This window comes from Artemia sp. Qi Xiang Cuo, chromosome 6, assembly GCF_049724085.1.
Source record: "Artemia sp. Qi Xiang Cuo chromosome 6, ASM4972408v1, whole genome shotgun sequence".
Taxonomy (NCBI): Eukaryota; Metazoa; Arthropoda; class Branchiopoda; order Anostraca; family Artemiidae; genus Artemia; species Artemia sp. Qi Xiang Cuo.
This window is the reverse complement of record NC_142799.1, coordinates 14830674-14845802: the sequence shown is the minus strand read 5'-3', so window position 1 is coordinate 14845802 and position 15129 is coordinate 14830674. Positions and strand designations below refer to the sequence as shown.

General features: G+C 36.1%; 1 protein-coding gene across 1 annotated transcript in view; it reads right to left on the bottom strand.

Annotated features, from left to right (window-relative positions):
* shtd (anaphase promoting complex subunit 1) overlaps positions 1-15129 on the bottom strand; it is a 220066-nt gene that overhangs the window by 72882 nt on the left and 132055 nt on the right. The window contains exons 22-23 of the mRNA XM_089090505.1: positions 6488-6712; positions 4032-4233 (exon numbers count right to left, since the gene is read on the bottom strand). Coding sequence (XP_088946631.1) covers positions 4032-4233; positions 6488-6712 — 427 coding nt within the window. The remainder of the gene's footprint in view (positions 1-4031; positions 4234-6487; positions 6713-15129) is intronic.

The window sequence follows — 15129 nt, the reverse complement described above, 5'->3', positions numbered from 1 at the left end:
TGTGAATATTCCAGGGGATATGTTACACTGGGGGATTTGACAGAATTACATTACGAAATTATTTTTAATTGTCTTACATTCTCTCTGTCAAATTGTTCATGCGGAGGTGTTCCTGGCGAATTATTTGGGGACTATTTTCCGCGTGTTTTAATTTCGCGGCACAGTTCACATGGATGGGCGCATTTATCCAAATAGCGAGAGATTAATTCTGGATTAAAGTTTTATCCAAGTGAAAGAATGTTAATGTAAGTATTTCAGGTAGAATCTCCCACAAGCAATTTTACAATGAGGGGGGATTCTAAGTGAGGATGGAACTCTCTGGAGGGAATTTGACAGGGGGAGGTTCCTTTACGTTGGATACAATTTCAACGGAGAAGTTTTCAGTGAGGGTGAGGAGTATATTTCATAGAAAGTTAGCCAGATTTACCGGCATTATTTGAAAAACGAACAGAAATTATTCCATGTATGAAGGGTTGCCCTCTGCTCAATATCTTACTGTTTAGCCTACTCTAAAGTTTGATTGCCTACTGAAACTGAAACACTGGGTCTATTTAATTAGAATAGGAAGCTTTTTTAAAAGTGCTAACAAGTTAATAACTTTAGCGTAAAGAGCAAAGTATTGAGGAGAAGGCAACCCTTCATATACGGAATAAATCTGCCAAAATTCATATACGGAATACATCTCCCGATTATCTTTATACATAAAAACACAAATAATAGAATACACATAATAGTAAAGAAGGAATACAATTTGAATGTAACATATAGGCCTATTCTTAAATTAATCCACACAATTGAGAAAAAGAGTAGCATATTTACACTTTTACTAGTTAATCTCTTCCGACAGTTCAGAAAGCTGTCATGTGAGGGCACGATATTTTTTTATAATTCCCTATCATTTTTAATTCTAGGATAAATATGAACGCTGTTCAATATTGTCAAATTCGTATAAAATATTGTTTACAAGATTTTTGTGAAAATCTTAATAAGTTATTACATTGAGTATGGTTATCTTAAAATTGTTGCTAATAATGGTGAATATAATATACATGCCTTGGGGAGGTTGTTTTCTCTTCTGCCCTTTTGGTCTTAACCCCTTTTAAGAAAGAATGATGGTATCAAATCTAATCATATTGATTCAGATGCCTTAATTTTTACTTTATCCTTAGGATAGATTTGGTGTCCCAGATGTGCCAGTGACAATGCTGCACAAGGAAGTTGACAATACTGCACAAAAAAATTGACAGTTACAGTATTCTTCCGATTGTCACCACATCATGATTTAATTCATTTGTTTTATTAATTAGAGCGAATTTTATTTTATTTTTTCTCTCTCCGTTATTATACAAGAGTCATAGCTTCTGTATGACATGAGTTAAAAGTAAATTAATGTCAACTGCTCCCCTCGGGGAGACTTAGCAAAGATCTCAAATAGAAAGGATTGTTGTAAAAATAAAAAAAGGGCTTTTTCAAATGGACACTGAATGCTAGAGTGCCCTTTTCTAGAGTCAAAAGCGATTGGATTAAAGTGAGATGCATTTTTTTTTTTCACAAAAACTGAATTTCTTTTTTTGTACCTCTTTAGTATTAGTATGACCTGGCTAGACAAATTTGATAAAGTAAGCTTAGAAAAAAAAAATGTCAAGTGAGGAAGAATCACCATTTGATGCTGATTAAGGGACGGTAACTACGTACGCAAGTCTGCGTACGAAACAGTACGCAAGTCTGACCCACAACCACCCCCTTAAGATGACTTACTTGCTTACTATTCAAGACTTACTGTTCTTACTCGCATATTACTGTCCGTAAAGGGCAAGGAAACATTTTGTCTTACCCTTACATGCGTTGGAAAATCACAATAGATAGGAACGCTAATAAAAGATACCGTCCCGATGTCGACAGATACGACCAAGGTACAACAGTTAACTGTCATTTAGATGGCCCCTCCTTGTCTCAAGTTTCATCCTGTTTTTTCCCCAATATGCAAATGAAGTTGTCAACGCCGGGAAATTATTAGCATGATCTATCTCATGAAGGAAACTTGGCCTGTCATATATTTTGATCTAAATGGGTCTATCATATATTTTGATCTGCTACATCGACTACTAGAGAATAAACCCCCTTATACCTGAAGATGACAGCAGTTTGACAACCGATTCTTGTTTAAATTCTCTTAACTGAACTATCATAATTCTTTGGATCGAATAAAGGCCAATAAATCAGCATAAGTTTCTAACCCCTCAACTCAAAGTCTCTGTGATCAAACAGTCAATACTTACCTTCAACGCCCTCTCTCCGTGAGGAAATAGTAGCAACCCCCATTATCCGGGTTGCAGCGGTAGCTAGCAACCTAGTAAGAGACGATGACAACCCATAGTAAAAAATAAAATAGTCCATAGCTCCTAAAACTAGAGTCAGATCAAAAAAAAAGAAGTACAGTATTAAAACTGCCTTGTCCAAAACCCTTATAAAGGAAACTAAATGTCCCTTGGTTTGAACAACAAAGAAAATATGTTGGCTTGAAAAACAAGAAACGTGGCTTGAACTGCGATATTCTGCATCGACGGCACCTTTTTTTCCCGTCTGTTCTCCTCAGATAGCGGGGCACTGGAAAACCATAGAGAGCTGTTTAATGGCTCATTTTAAAGGAAATTGATGTGGTTAAAAACCTTTTGTAATTACCAATAATAATTTATAAAATTGAACCAATTTTTTACGAAAATCTTGTATAAGAGACGTTTCAGCCCTCCCCCCACAGGAAATTTGTAAGAGATGGATTTTTTTTAGGGGACGGTTGTATCGAACAACTGGTTTTATATAATAGAGATAAGGGTCGTTCCAACGTAAACTCATTTTTCAATTCTACTGCCCCTTTTAAGCACCTGAGAAAACTGCTATTTTACACAGAGCACAATTTTTACCATAGGATAAAGAATCTGGGATAAGAGTAAAACTTAAGGTATCTAATAGTCATTTAAAAATGTGTCAGTTTCCAAGAGTACAGTCCCACGTGATCTTGTGTTTTTGTTTACGCACAGTATTGTGCTTCTTACAATTTACTTATAATAAATAAACCTAAAACAGTCACAGATAAGTTTTGAAAGAATTTTTTTGCACTAAAGTAAACATTGTCGTTAAAACTTGTTCAGAAATACTACCAAGTAACAACACAAGAACAAACAACAACCATCTAATAAAAAAAACCCATGAGCATAACAAAAATTACCGCCAATGTGAGACCTGCTCAATTTTCTACTATTTACGCTGAAATTTCACTTACGCTTCACTGAAAACTTACTATGATTTAACAAATGTAGCCTGTTGGCAATTACTTAATTTTTTCAATTAATTTGAAATGAAATTTGTGGCATTTTTAAAGAGTATATGCTTGAGAATTTGCTGTTTCTTTAAATTTTAACTAGTAAATAAAATTTACGGATCATATTTAAACTTTGATAGGCCATATTTCAAACAGTTGACTGTATGAAAAATGCGGTTTAAACCTGCTTTCTAGGGGTATAATGAGACAAAGATTCGAAATGGCTAGGACGGGTTCTGCAGATGACAGATTACCAAAGATTGTCTTTGTCAGTCAATCATATAGGGCCAAATGAAAAAATCTCATCCCCAAATGGAGTGGGAGGAGGTTGTAAGGAAAGATTTAAGGGAAATTGGAACTTCTTGGGAGGGTATAAAGAGGGATACTTTAAATAGATTGGGATAGAGGAGGAGCATGTGTAGCTGTGTTGGCCTCAGGTGGCTTGGTGTTGCAGTGAGTTGTTTGTAGTGACAAGTAAACCAAGCAATATTTTTGTAATTACGAGAAGAAATCATGGTGAGTGTCGAGAAAAACTCTGAAACCCCTTAAAATGACGCCGAACAGAAATAAAGTGTTTCATTGAAACTGTCACTGTTGAAGACCCTTGACTGGAGTTTCACAGCCCCCTTCTTGAACAACAAGGAAAACAAACAGTTCTGCAGAAGAAGCACACATATGTCTCCTTTTCTTCAATTAAAACAAAAGATCTCACCATGGCAAGTGACAAAACCATAACATTCAGCGCTGTTTCAATTGTTGCTCTGCCGGCCAGTTCCGCAATCGATTTTCCACTTAGGGCAATAAACCGTTTAGTAACAGAGAAAACGGCATCGAAAGCATCTGCATTTGCTGAGCCTCCGAAGCGGAATCCAAGAGCGAGGCATGCACCAGGAACTATGTTGCAGTACGCTTGACTGAAAAAAAAGTACTCTATTCAGATCGCTAAAGTTAACATATGTAGTGCATAAATTGAGAAAAAAAAATAGATATAAAAAAAGAAAACTTTTACCTAGATGTGAAAAAAGCTTTAGAATAAAAGATTAATTAATTTACAATAAAATAAATAATAAAGTTCGGACATAATACTTTTCCTTATCATAGTTGCTCCCTCAGGTGAAGAACAAAAACTAGCCAATAGTAACCGAAAATTCAAAAATGTGTTCAGAAAAAAAAACTGTCAAGTGAGGAAAAATCAAAATTTAAACCTGATTTAGAAATGGTAATTTTTATCTTGACTAATATTAGCAATAAAAGTTCGCTGCAAAAACAATTTTATGGGAACCTAACCTAAAACATATCAAAAATTGTGTCGGATGGAATATATAAAAAACTGCACCATTTGGAATTCTCATAGCCGAAAACACCCATTTAAGAGAGTTACAACCCCCCCCCCTCCCCCCCCATCTTGACCAACAAGGAAAATCACTGTTTCGCATTTTGAGCAGTGCCTCTTTTTTTATTTTTACTAACTTTTTTCCCGTCGCCGATATTGAGGCACTGAAACACCATAGAGAGATATTTAAGGGCTCATTTGAAAGGACTAAAACCTAATACAAACCTCAATAATGTTGGGGAAAAAATATTAGAAAGCAGAATAATGGCGTTGCTTCAACTTCCGCTGCAGATAAATCTTTTCAATGCTATAAAGTTTTAAAAGACACCCCACAAAGCTTTCGTCCATTAATCAACGTCTCAAGCTTTTTCACCAAAAATCGTGGCAGATAACATGGGGGAAAAAAAAGCTAAAATAATAAAGCAGAACAATGGCGTTGCTTCGATTTCACCCGAAAACAAATATTTTTATTACTATGATGCTTGGAAAGATTTGGGGTCCACCATGGCACAATGCTGTCTTGCTTTATCAAGGTCTCAATTTTTCTTCTTTAAAACAGTTATGAATGCAAACTTTGACAAATAAAGAAAAAACGTGTAAGAAAATAAAGTAAAGTAAATCATGTTGCTAAAACTTCACCCTATACATTTTTCGTCGTCTCTTTTATTTTAGGATTATTTTGTTTTATTTCGTCTGTTGTGGTTTACAGACAGAAAGTTTTATCGATCGATTTTATAGTAATTAATACTTATAGCAGAGATGTGCAGGAGAGTGGTCGTGGGGAGGGATTGAGCATATTGGCAAATTCTTTTTGATGCAACATAATTTTCTCCTTCTAGGCATGTATACGACAATCTTTATAATTTAACTTGTTTCATAATGATTCGAAGCATATAGTTGGAAAGAGATTTGGAGATGACCATTCTCAAGGGTAACTCTTTTTCTGTTAAGGAAACGACAAAAACCTTAGAAGAAAGAAGACAGTTACGATTCCAATACAATTATTTTGTTTAATTGCTTACAATTAAGAAACAACTTAACGGAAACGAAAATTGCAAAATTTTCGACAACACCATTTATTTGCAGTTGAATATTTATTCCGTTTTCTCTTTTAATGCTAATATGATTAGTATTTTTATTAATATTTTTGTTGTTTTCTCCTTTCATTTTTTTATTTTATTAATTAATTTTTAAATTATAAATTCTCAAAAAAGAGCCTGACCGTCCAGGCTAAGCGAAGAACACTCAACAGAACAGCACTCAATACAACAGCCCTCCATAGATAAAATGAAACAATAAAAGCATCTGTAGACGTCTTCAATGGCTTTCATTGCATTTACTGTCCTGTCCAGAAAAAAAGTTTTTATTTTATAAATAGTGGGGGGGGAATAAAAGGGACCATAAAAGATTGTTAAAACTCCATTTTAAGGAGAATAGATATAACGGCAACGAATATTCCAGTGATAAATACATGATATCTACTACTTCACAATCCACATTATAAAACCAAATGTATGTCTGTGTGTTCGGTGAATTTTCCCCGGGAAGAATTTCAAGGGGGTAGGGGTATTTTCCTTGAATTTCCTTTCTTTTAAGATCGCAGCAACGCCAGCCGGGCAAGCTAGTTTATTTATACACGACACATATAATTTTTACTTGTACATAACAGACATATGAAAAAAATTTGCAACTTACGCCCATGATTTATTGAAGAATTCAAAATCATTAAGAGCTATCAAACCATAAAATTTAAATGACAAATAAATATAGGCCCAAGGATTCATGGATCTCCATTTTTCTTTGCATTAGTAAATAAATACTAAATAAATACTTACTTAAAGGTCCCATAGTCAATGCCTAATGGCATATCTTGATCTGGCTTTTTCAAACACAAATGTCGAAACTCTATTGGGACGTGATTTTCTATCCAACTGAGCGACGGCAAAATTTCGTCCCAAAGAATCAAATTTCGCGCAAGAACTCGAAGAAGAAGCATATCAGGACGCACACTTTCCAGAGAAGTGAGTGTGCGGGGAATAACCATCCACTCAGCAATTGTCCTAAAAGAAATATGTTCTGTAACAAGGCTTTAATGCTGCAAGTCCAAAGAGCAGAGGGTAGAGATTGGAGAATCAGAGTCGAGTCACCTTTGAGGTTGTGACTCCAGGGCGTCTCCGGTGCTTAATTGCTGTAAATAAAATCGAGGAAACGCAAGTGATAGAAACTAACATTAAAAATTTCTGCCAAACAATTCATAAGATACGAGGGCTACGCAGAAAGTAGATCACGTTTGGGAATTAAAAATAAACAAGGTATAGCCTAAGAAAAAAAATGCTATACTGTATACAGTGGAAACCAACAGTTTTTTAACTACTTTAGCCATAGAGTTGAAATACTACTGTTTAATATAGTCGCCCCTCAAATTTAGGCACTTATCATAGCGATGAATGACAATTCTTATCATAGCATAGCTTGACAATTCCTTCCTCGTACAATTCTACCATTTGGGTCTTTTTGGGGGTTCTTTCTTTTTGGGAGGATGGGAATTTATTTTTTTTATCATGGGGGAGGGATAAAATTTGAGTTCTCTCACAGCAATTTTATCTCACAGCTAACATGTTTAGCCCATGTTTCATCTCCATTTAAGATATCAAGTCACAAGTCACAATCTTTGGCGTAAGAGTCCAAGAGCGCTAACGCTGCAGCCATTAACGTTTTAGGACTCTTACGTCAAAGATGGTGACTCAATACACGACTGCATTGTAATTGGGTTAAACGTGTGACTTGAGACAAAATTGCAGTCAATTGAGTGTGGGTACGCAAATTCCCTCAACAACACCAAAAATTCCCTTCAAAAGACCCAAGCGGCAGAATTCTAGAAGGAAGTAATTGCCAAGCTCATTTATTGCTATGATAGGGCCTAAATTTGAGTGGTGACAATGTTGAAAAGTATCACTTAAGTGTGGCCTTCTATTGTATATGATATTTTTTTTTATAGCCTGTTCATTTTTAGTTCCGAAATGAAATCTACTTTCTGGATAGCCCTTGAATAATTATTAATTAAAAAAAAAATTTTCACAGAATAAGTTTTTCAAAGAAAAGTAAAGAACTCCATTAAACCGAAAATGAGCAAAAATAAATTCAAATAATCTACCAAGTGTGAAACCACCACAAATTAGCGTCGATAAATAAATGAAACCCAAAACGAACAGAAATTACAATAAATAACCGAGTCAAACTCAAAACGAGCAGAAATTAACCTGAGTTGGGCTCAAAACCCCTATGCCTTCCCAAGGCCAGAACAAAACTTGCACTTTATTGAAAAAATTTAAATGTTTTTATTTTTATAACTTTAATAAATTAAATAATATTAACATTTCGATTACTAAATATCAGTATATGTATATTAAACTGACAATGCACATTCATTTGTATATTTTTTCAGTAAAGTGCAAATTATGTACTGGCCTTGGGAAGGCATAGGGATTTTGAGCCCAACTCATGTTAATTTCTGCTCGTTTTGAGTTTGACTCAGTTATTTATGGTAATTTCTGTTCGTTTTGGGTTTCATTTATTTATCGACGTTAATTTGTGGTGGTTTCACACTTGGTAGATTATTTGATTTTATTTTTGCTCATTTTTGGTTTAATGGAGTTCTTTACTTTTCTTTGAAAGACTTTTTTGGTGGGAAAAGTTTTTTTTAATTAATTTCTGTTCGTTTTATATTGACACAGTCTTTTCAAAAAAAAATAAAATAATAATTTAAATCTTTTCGTTTTATTAAGACTTTATAGTTTGGCCTGCTATTTGTATGCTGGAGAAAAATTTTCAGCAATTTTTAACAACATTCACCCTTTTAAAAATCTGGAAACAAATAGTAGTGTTTAACTTAGATTCATACCTCCTCTAGTTGACCTGAAATAGAAAACTTGATACCATTCGCAAAAAAATCTGTTCGCTTTGTTTGATAGCTTGGATACACTTACGCTATTTTGATTTGGTTAAATTTTAAGAGCAGAAGTAGCCCGAAAATTTGAACACAATACCCTCAGTCGTTCTTGGAATACTGCTGAGATGCCTTATTGGGAAATAGCACTAACACAGTGCTTTTTGTTTTAATCTTAAGGAAACATTTAGTTTTTAAACGTAATGGAGAAAGGGGAGGGTGGGTGTGGGACTGGGATTAGTTGCCCTCCAATCACTTTCAACTATTGAAAAGGGCATCAATCCTTTCTATTTTCAATCGAATGAGCCCTTTTCGAAGTTCCTACGACAGCTCATTCGATACGAAGTACCCTCGTATAAAACAAAAAAAAAGAATAATACATTGTACCCACATCGATCTTTACTATAAAAATGTCAAGCCTTCCAATCACTTTCGACTATTAAAAAGGGCACTAGCCCTTTCAATTTCCAATCGAATGTGCCCTTTTTGAGTTTCTACAACTTCGCTTTCCATAAACACCTTATATGCCCCCAGGGCATAAATTCCAACCCTTACCCTAAGGGCTGTGAGGGTGGTCGTGATCCTTTAAGACATAATTTCTAGAACTTTGAGCCACATTCAATAAATCGGCCGTTTCAAATTTTGATTGGGTGCTTTGGGGGGAGTGGCGGGCGAGAGAGGGGCGTTCATTGCACTCCAATCATTTTCAACTACTTAAACTTACACAAACCCATTCAATTTCAAATCGAATGGACCCATTTGAAGTTGCTACAACAACACTTTCAATATAAACCTTATATGCCCCCCAGGGCAAAACTTACAACCCTTGCCCTGAGGGCTGGGCGGGGGGGAGGGAGGGGGTTGTCATCCTCAAAGACCTCATTTCCAGAACTTTCAACTACGTTGAACAAAATGGCTACAAAATTTTGATTGGATATGTTTGGGGTAATGGTGGGCGTGAGAGGGGGGTTAGTTACCCTCCAATCACTTTCGACTATTAAAAAGGGCATCAGCCGTCTGAATTTCCAATTGAATGAGCCCCTTTTGAAGTTTTTACGACAAAACTATCTATAAAAACCTTATATACCCCCAGGGCAAAACTTACAACCTTTGCCCTGGGGGATCTCGGAGGTTTGTCATCCTCAAATACATAATTTCCAGAACTTTCAACTAAGTTGAACAAAATGGATATCTCTAATCTTTGACTGAATATGTTTGGGGAAATGGTGGGCGTGATAGGGGGGTTAATTACTCTTCATTTACTTTCGACTATTCAAAAGATCACTAGCCCTTTCAATTTCCAGTCAAATGAGCCCTTTTTGAAATTTCTACAACAATTTTCTATATAAACCTTATATGCCCCCAGGGCATAACTTACAACCCTTGCACTGAGCTAAGGGGGTTATCATCCTAAAAGACCTATTTTACAGAACTTTCAACTACGTTGAACAAAATAGATATCTCAAAATTTTGATTGGATGTGTTTGGGGAAATGGTGGCCGTGAGAGGGGGGTTAGTTGCCATTTAATCACTTTCGACTATGAAAAAGGGCACTAGCGCTTTCAATATCCAATCGAATGAGTCCTTTTTGTAGTTTCTCCAACCTCGCTTTCTATATAAACCTTATATGCCCCCAGGGCACAACTTACGACCCTTACCCTGAGGGCTGTAGGGGGGGGAGAGTTTGTTATCCTTAAAGACCTAATTTCCAAAACTTTCAACTACGTTGAATAAAATGGCTATCTAAAAATTTTGATTGGATATGTTTGGGGAAAAGGTGGACGTGAGAGGGGGGGGTAGTTGCCCTCAAATCACTTTCGACTATTAAAAAGGGCACTAGCCCTTTGAATTTCCAATCGAATGAGCCCTTTTTCAAGTTTCTACGACAAAGATTTCAATAAAAACCTCATATACCCCCATGGCATAACTTATAATCCTTGCCCTGAAGACTGTGGGGGGAGTGTCCTGCTCAAAGGTATAATTTCCACAACTTTCAACTTTGATTTTTATGCGCCCAGGGCATAATTTATAGCCCTTGTCCTGAGGGCTATGGGTGGGGGGGTCTCATTCTCAACCACCTAATTTGTCAACTAGGGTGAAAAAAATAGCTATTTTATAATTTTGATTGAATGTTTTTGGGGAAAGGTGGGCGCGAGAGCGGGGTTAGTTGCCCTCCAATCACTTTTGACAATTAAAAAGTGCACTAGCCCTTTGATTCCAATCGAATGAGCCTTTTTTGAAGTTTTTACTACAACACTTTCTATAAAAACCTCATATGCCCCCAGGGTATAACTTACAATCCTTGCCCTGAGGGCTGTGGGGGAGTGTCCTCCTCAAAAACATAATTTCTATCTGGAAATCAACTACGCTGAACAAAATGGCCATCTCAAAGTTTTAATTGCATGTGTTTCGGGAAATGGTGGGGGTGGAAGGGGTGTTAGTTTTCTTCTAATCACTTTCGACTATTAAAAAGGGCACTAGCCGTTTCAATTTCCAATCGAATCAGCCCTTTTCCAAGTTTCTACGACAACTCCTTCGATACGAAGTGCCCAGGTCTATGAAAAAATAAATAAAAAAAATAATAATAATACATTGTGCCAACATCGTTCTTTACTTAGGCAGCGCTATTGCGCTGTCTATGATTATGAGTTTCATCCTGAAGAAACAAAACACAATAGAGGTTTATCACAGTTGTGTATTATGAATTGTATATTTTGCAAATGATTTGCAAATTCTATTATTAGCAAATGTCTGTATTTATCACGTGAGGCTTTTGGTTTTATTCATTTTATTTAGAGACTGAGGATGGACCGTAATTATTCCTCCAAAATATCTGCCATCTAATTTTTTTTCGCCTTATCAATTTGGTTTCTTGGGATATTATCAATAATTTTTTATCAGTAAGACATTTTTCAAAGCCAGATGACATAAATTAGGACTGTTGACCTAAAGATGACATAAATTAGTTGACATAGTTAGTTGACATAAATTAGGATTTAATATAGATATCACAACCTTTACATAAGCTGCTAACAACAATCGACTTAAAATACATCTATAATGAATAAATATAAAATCAATATTTTACATCACTATAAAATAGCGTATTAGTCCAACTGATTGAAAAAGTAATATTTCAATACATGTAAAGCAAAAGTTTTCTTTTTAAAAAGCATAGATGATTCGTTTCTCATTAAATTTCAGTTAAGACTTGAGCTATACGAAGCTCAAGTTATATTTAATGGTGTTTTTTCATGGAGACCATATATATATGACTATGACTATGACTATACCTACAAAAATTTTTATAACTATAAATGACTATGATTATGACCTGACTATGACCTATGACTACAAAATGACTACTACAAAAAAGGTTATATGACTACTACAAAATATGACTGCTTATATGTAGTTACATAACTAGATAAATATATAGATAGATAGATATTTATTGGAAAAAGACTATCACAAACCCTAGTGGGCTGAATTCGCATTTCTCAGTCAAAAAAATACAATAACAAAATAATAAAATAACAACATATAGTTACCACTGTAATGAAACACAACAGGTAACAGTCAGAAAATACAAAAGTCATAAATATAGGTCATAATTATAAAATATTTTATAGGTCATAATATAAAAAGATAAAAAGATAAAATACATAAAAATATAAAAATACATAAAAAGATAATACATAAAAAGATAAAAAGAATAACAAATAAAATAAACACAAATAATACATACAAAACAATTGAAATTTTTGGCAAACTGCCGGGTAATGATTTTGGTAGATTCTATTTGTAAAAAAAAGGATTAAAAGTTTTTTTATAACGTAAGGTAGAAAAGGGTATGGCAGAAAGGATGGGGATGGGTTGGGATACTATACGGGGGTGGCGATTTCTTATGGGTGAGTGGCGGCTAGGAAAGAGGTTTTGAGTACGTGGGTTTATTTGTGCTGCCTTTCCGAAACGGAGGCACAAACTTTTTCTTCTGGACTCGATGGTATCAAGTTTTGAAGTTTTAAGGAGGCATGAATATGGGATCTTGCCTTCCTTATTAATAATCCTCAGGGCTCTTTTTAGAATATTTTCAATTTTTTTAGTTGCTTCAATTGAAAGGCCCGGATGCCAGACAGGACAAGCGTACTCGACCAAAGGACGCACAAAACAAACATATACCTTTAGTAAGTGAGATGGGGGGCAACTAAATTTACTCAGAAGTTTCATAAGAGAAAGTGAAAAGTTTGCTTGACGGAGGATGTTATTTACATGGGTGTCCCACTTCAAATCAAAAGTTATGGTAACACCTAGGAGTTCAAGAGAATTAGCTGAAATCTCAGAAGGAATAGGATGAAGGAAAAGAGGAGGGGACTTGAGGAAGCTGACAGATACTATGGTGGATTTAGAAGGATTAACCGTCATATCAAAAGAAGAAGCCTCGCCTGCAATGAAACTACTATAACTACTATATAGTAGTTAATCATAGGCAGCACAATAGCGCTGCCTAAGTAAAAAAAGATGTGGGCACAATGTACATATATTTTGGGTTCTTGGTCTTAGACCACGGCACATCGTATCGAAGGAGTTGACGTAGAAACTTCGAAAAGGGCTCATTCGATCGGAAATTGGAGTGGCTTGTGCGCTTTTCAATAGTCGAAAGTGATTGGAAGGCAACTAACACCCCTTCCACGCCCAAAATTTCCCCAAACACACCCAATCAAAATTTTGAGATAGCCATTTTGTTCAGCGTAGTTGATTTCCAGATAGAATTTGTTTTTGAAAAGGACATTCCCCCACAGCCCTCAGGGCAAGGGTTGTAAGTTATGCCCTGGGGGCATATAAGGTTTTTATAGAAAGCTTTGTCGCAGAAACTTCAAAAAGGGCTCATTCGATTGGAAAATCAAAGGGCTACTGCCCTTTTTAACAGTCGAAAGTGATTGGAGGGCAACTAACCCCCCTCTCACGCCCATCTATTCCCCAAACACATACAATTAAAATTTTGAGATAGCCATTTCGTTCAACACAGTTGAAAGTTCCAGAAATTAGGTCTTTGAGGATGACAACCCCCCCCCCCCCCCCCCCAGCCCTCAGGGCAAGGGTTGTAAGTTATGCCCTGGGGGCATATAAGGTCGTTTATAGAAAACGTTGTCGTATAAACTTCAAAAAGGGCTCATTTGATTGGAAATTGAAACGGCTAGTGCCCATTTTAATAGTCGAAAGTGATTGGAGAGCAACTAAACTCCCTCCCACGCCCACGTTTTCCCCAAATTCATCCAATCAAAATTTTGAGATAGCCATTTTGTTCAAAGCAGTTGCAAGGTCTTGAAATTATATCTAAGAGGATGACACTCCCCCCACAGCCCTCAGGGTAAGGATTGTGTTATGCCTTGGGGGCATATGAGGTTTTATTGAAAGTTTTGTCGTAGAAATCTGAAAAAAGGGCTCATTCGATTGGAAATTCAAAGGGCTAGTGCCCTTTTTAATAGTCGAAAGTGATTTAAGGGGAACTAACCCCCTCTCACGTTCGCCTTTTCCCCAAACACATCCAATCAAAATTTCTAGATAGCCATTTTGTTCGACGTAGTTAAAAGTTTTAGAAATTAGGTCTTTGAGATTGATAACCCCCTCAGAGACCTCGGAGCAAGGGATGCAAGTTATGCCCTGGGGCATATAAGGTGTTTATAGATAGTGATGTTGTAGAAACTTCAAAAAGGGCACATTCGATTGGGAATTAGAAGGGCATTACCCTTTTTAATAGTCGAAAGTGATTGGAGGAGGACTAACTCTCCTTTCACACACAACCTTTCCCCAAACACAATCGATGAAAAATTTGAGATAATCATTTTGTTCAGCATAGTTAAAAATTCCGGAACTTATGTCTCTGAGGATGACACTCCCCCCCACAACCCTCAGGGTAAGGGTTGTAAGTTAGGCCCTGGGGGCATATAAGTTTTTTTTTAATAGAAAGCTTTGTCGTAGAAACTTTAAAAAGGAATCATTCGATTGGAAATTGAAACGGCCAGTGCCCTTTTTAATAGTCGAAAGTGGTTGGATGGTATGTAACCCCACTCTCACGCTCACCATTTCCCCAAACACATCCAATCAAAATTTAGAAATGGCTATTTTGTTCAATGTAGTTGAAAGATCCGGAAATTATGGCTTTTAAGATGACAACCCCCTCACAGCCCTCAGGTCAAGGGTTGAAAGTTATGCCTTGGAACATATAAGGTACTTATGGAAAGCGTTGTCGTAGAAACTTCAAAAAGTGCTCATTCGATTGAAAATTGAAAGGGCTAGTGTCGTTTTTAATATTCAGAAGTTATTGGAGGGCAACTAACCCCCCTCTGACGCCCACCATTTCCCCAAACACATTCAATCAAAATTTTGAAATAGTAATTTTCTTTAACGTAGTTGAAAGTTCTGAAAATTTGATCTTTGAGGATGACCACCCCCCCAGGCCTTAGGGCAAGGGTTGTAAGTTATGCCCTGGGGGCATATGAGGTTTTTATTGAAAGCGTTGTCGTAAAA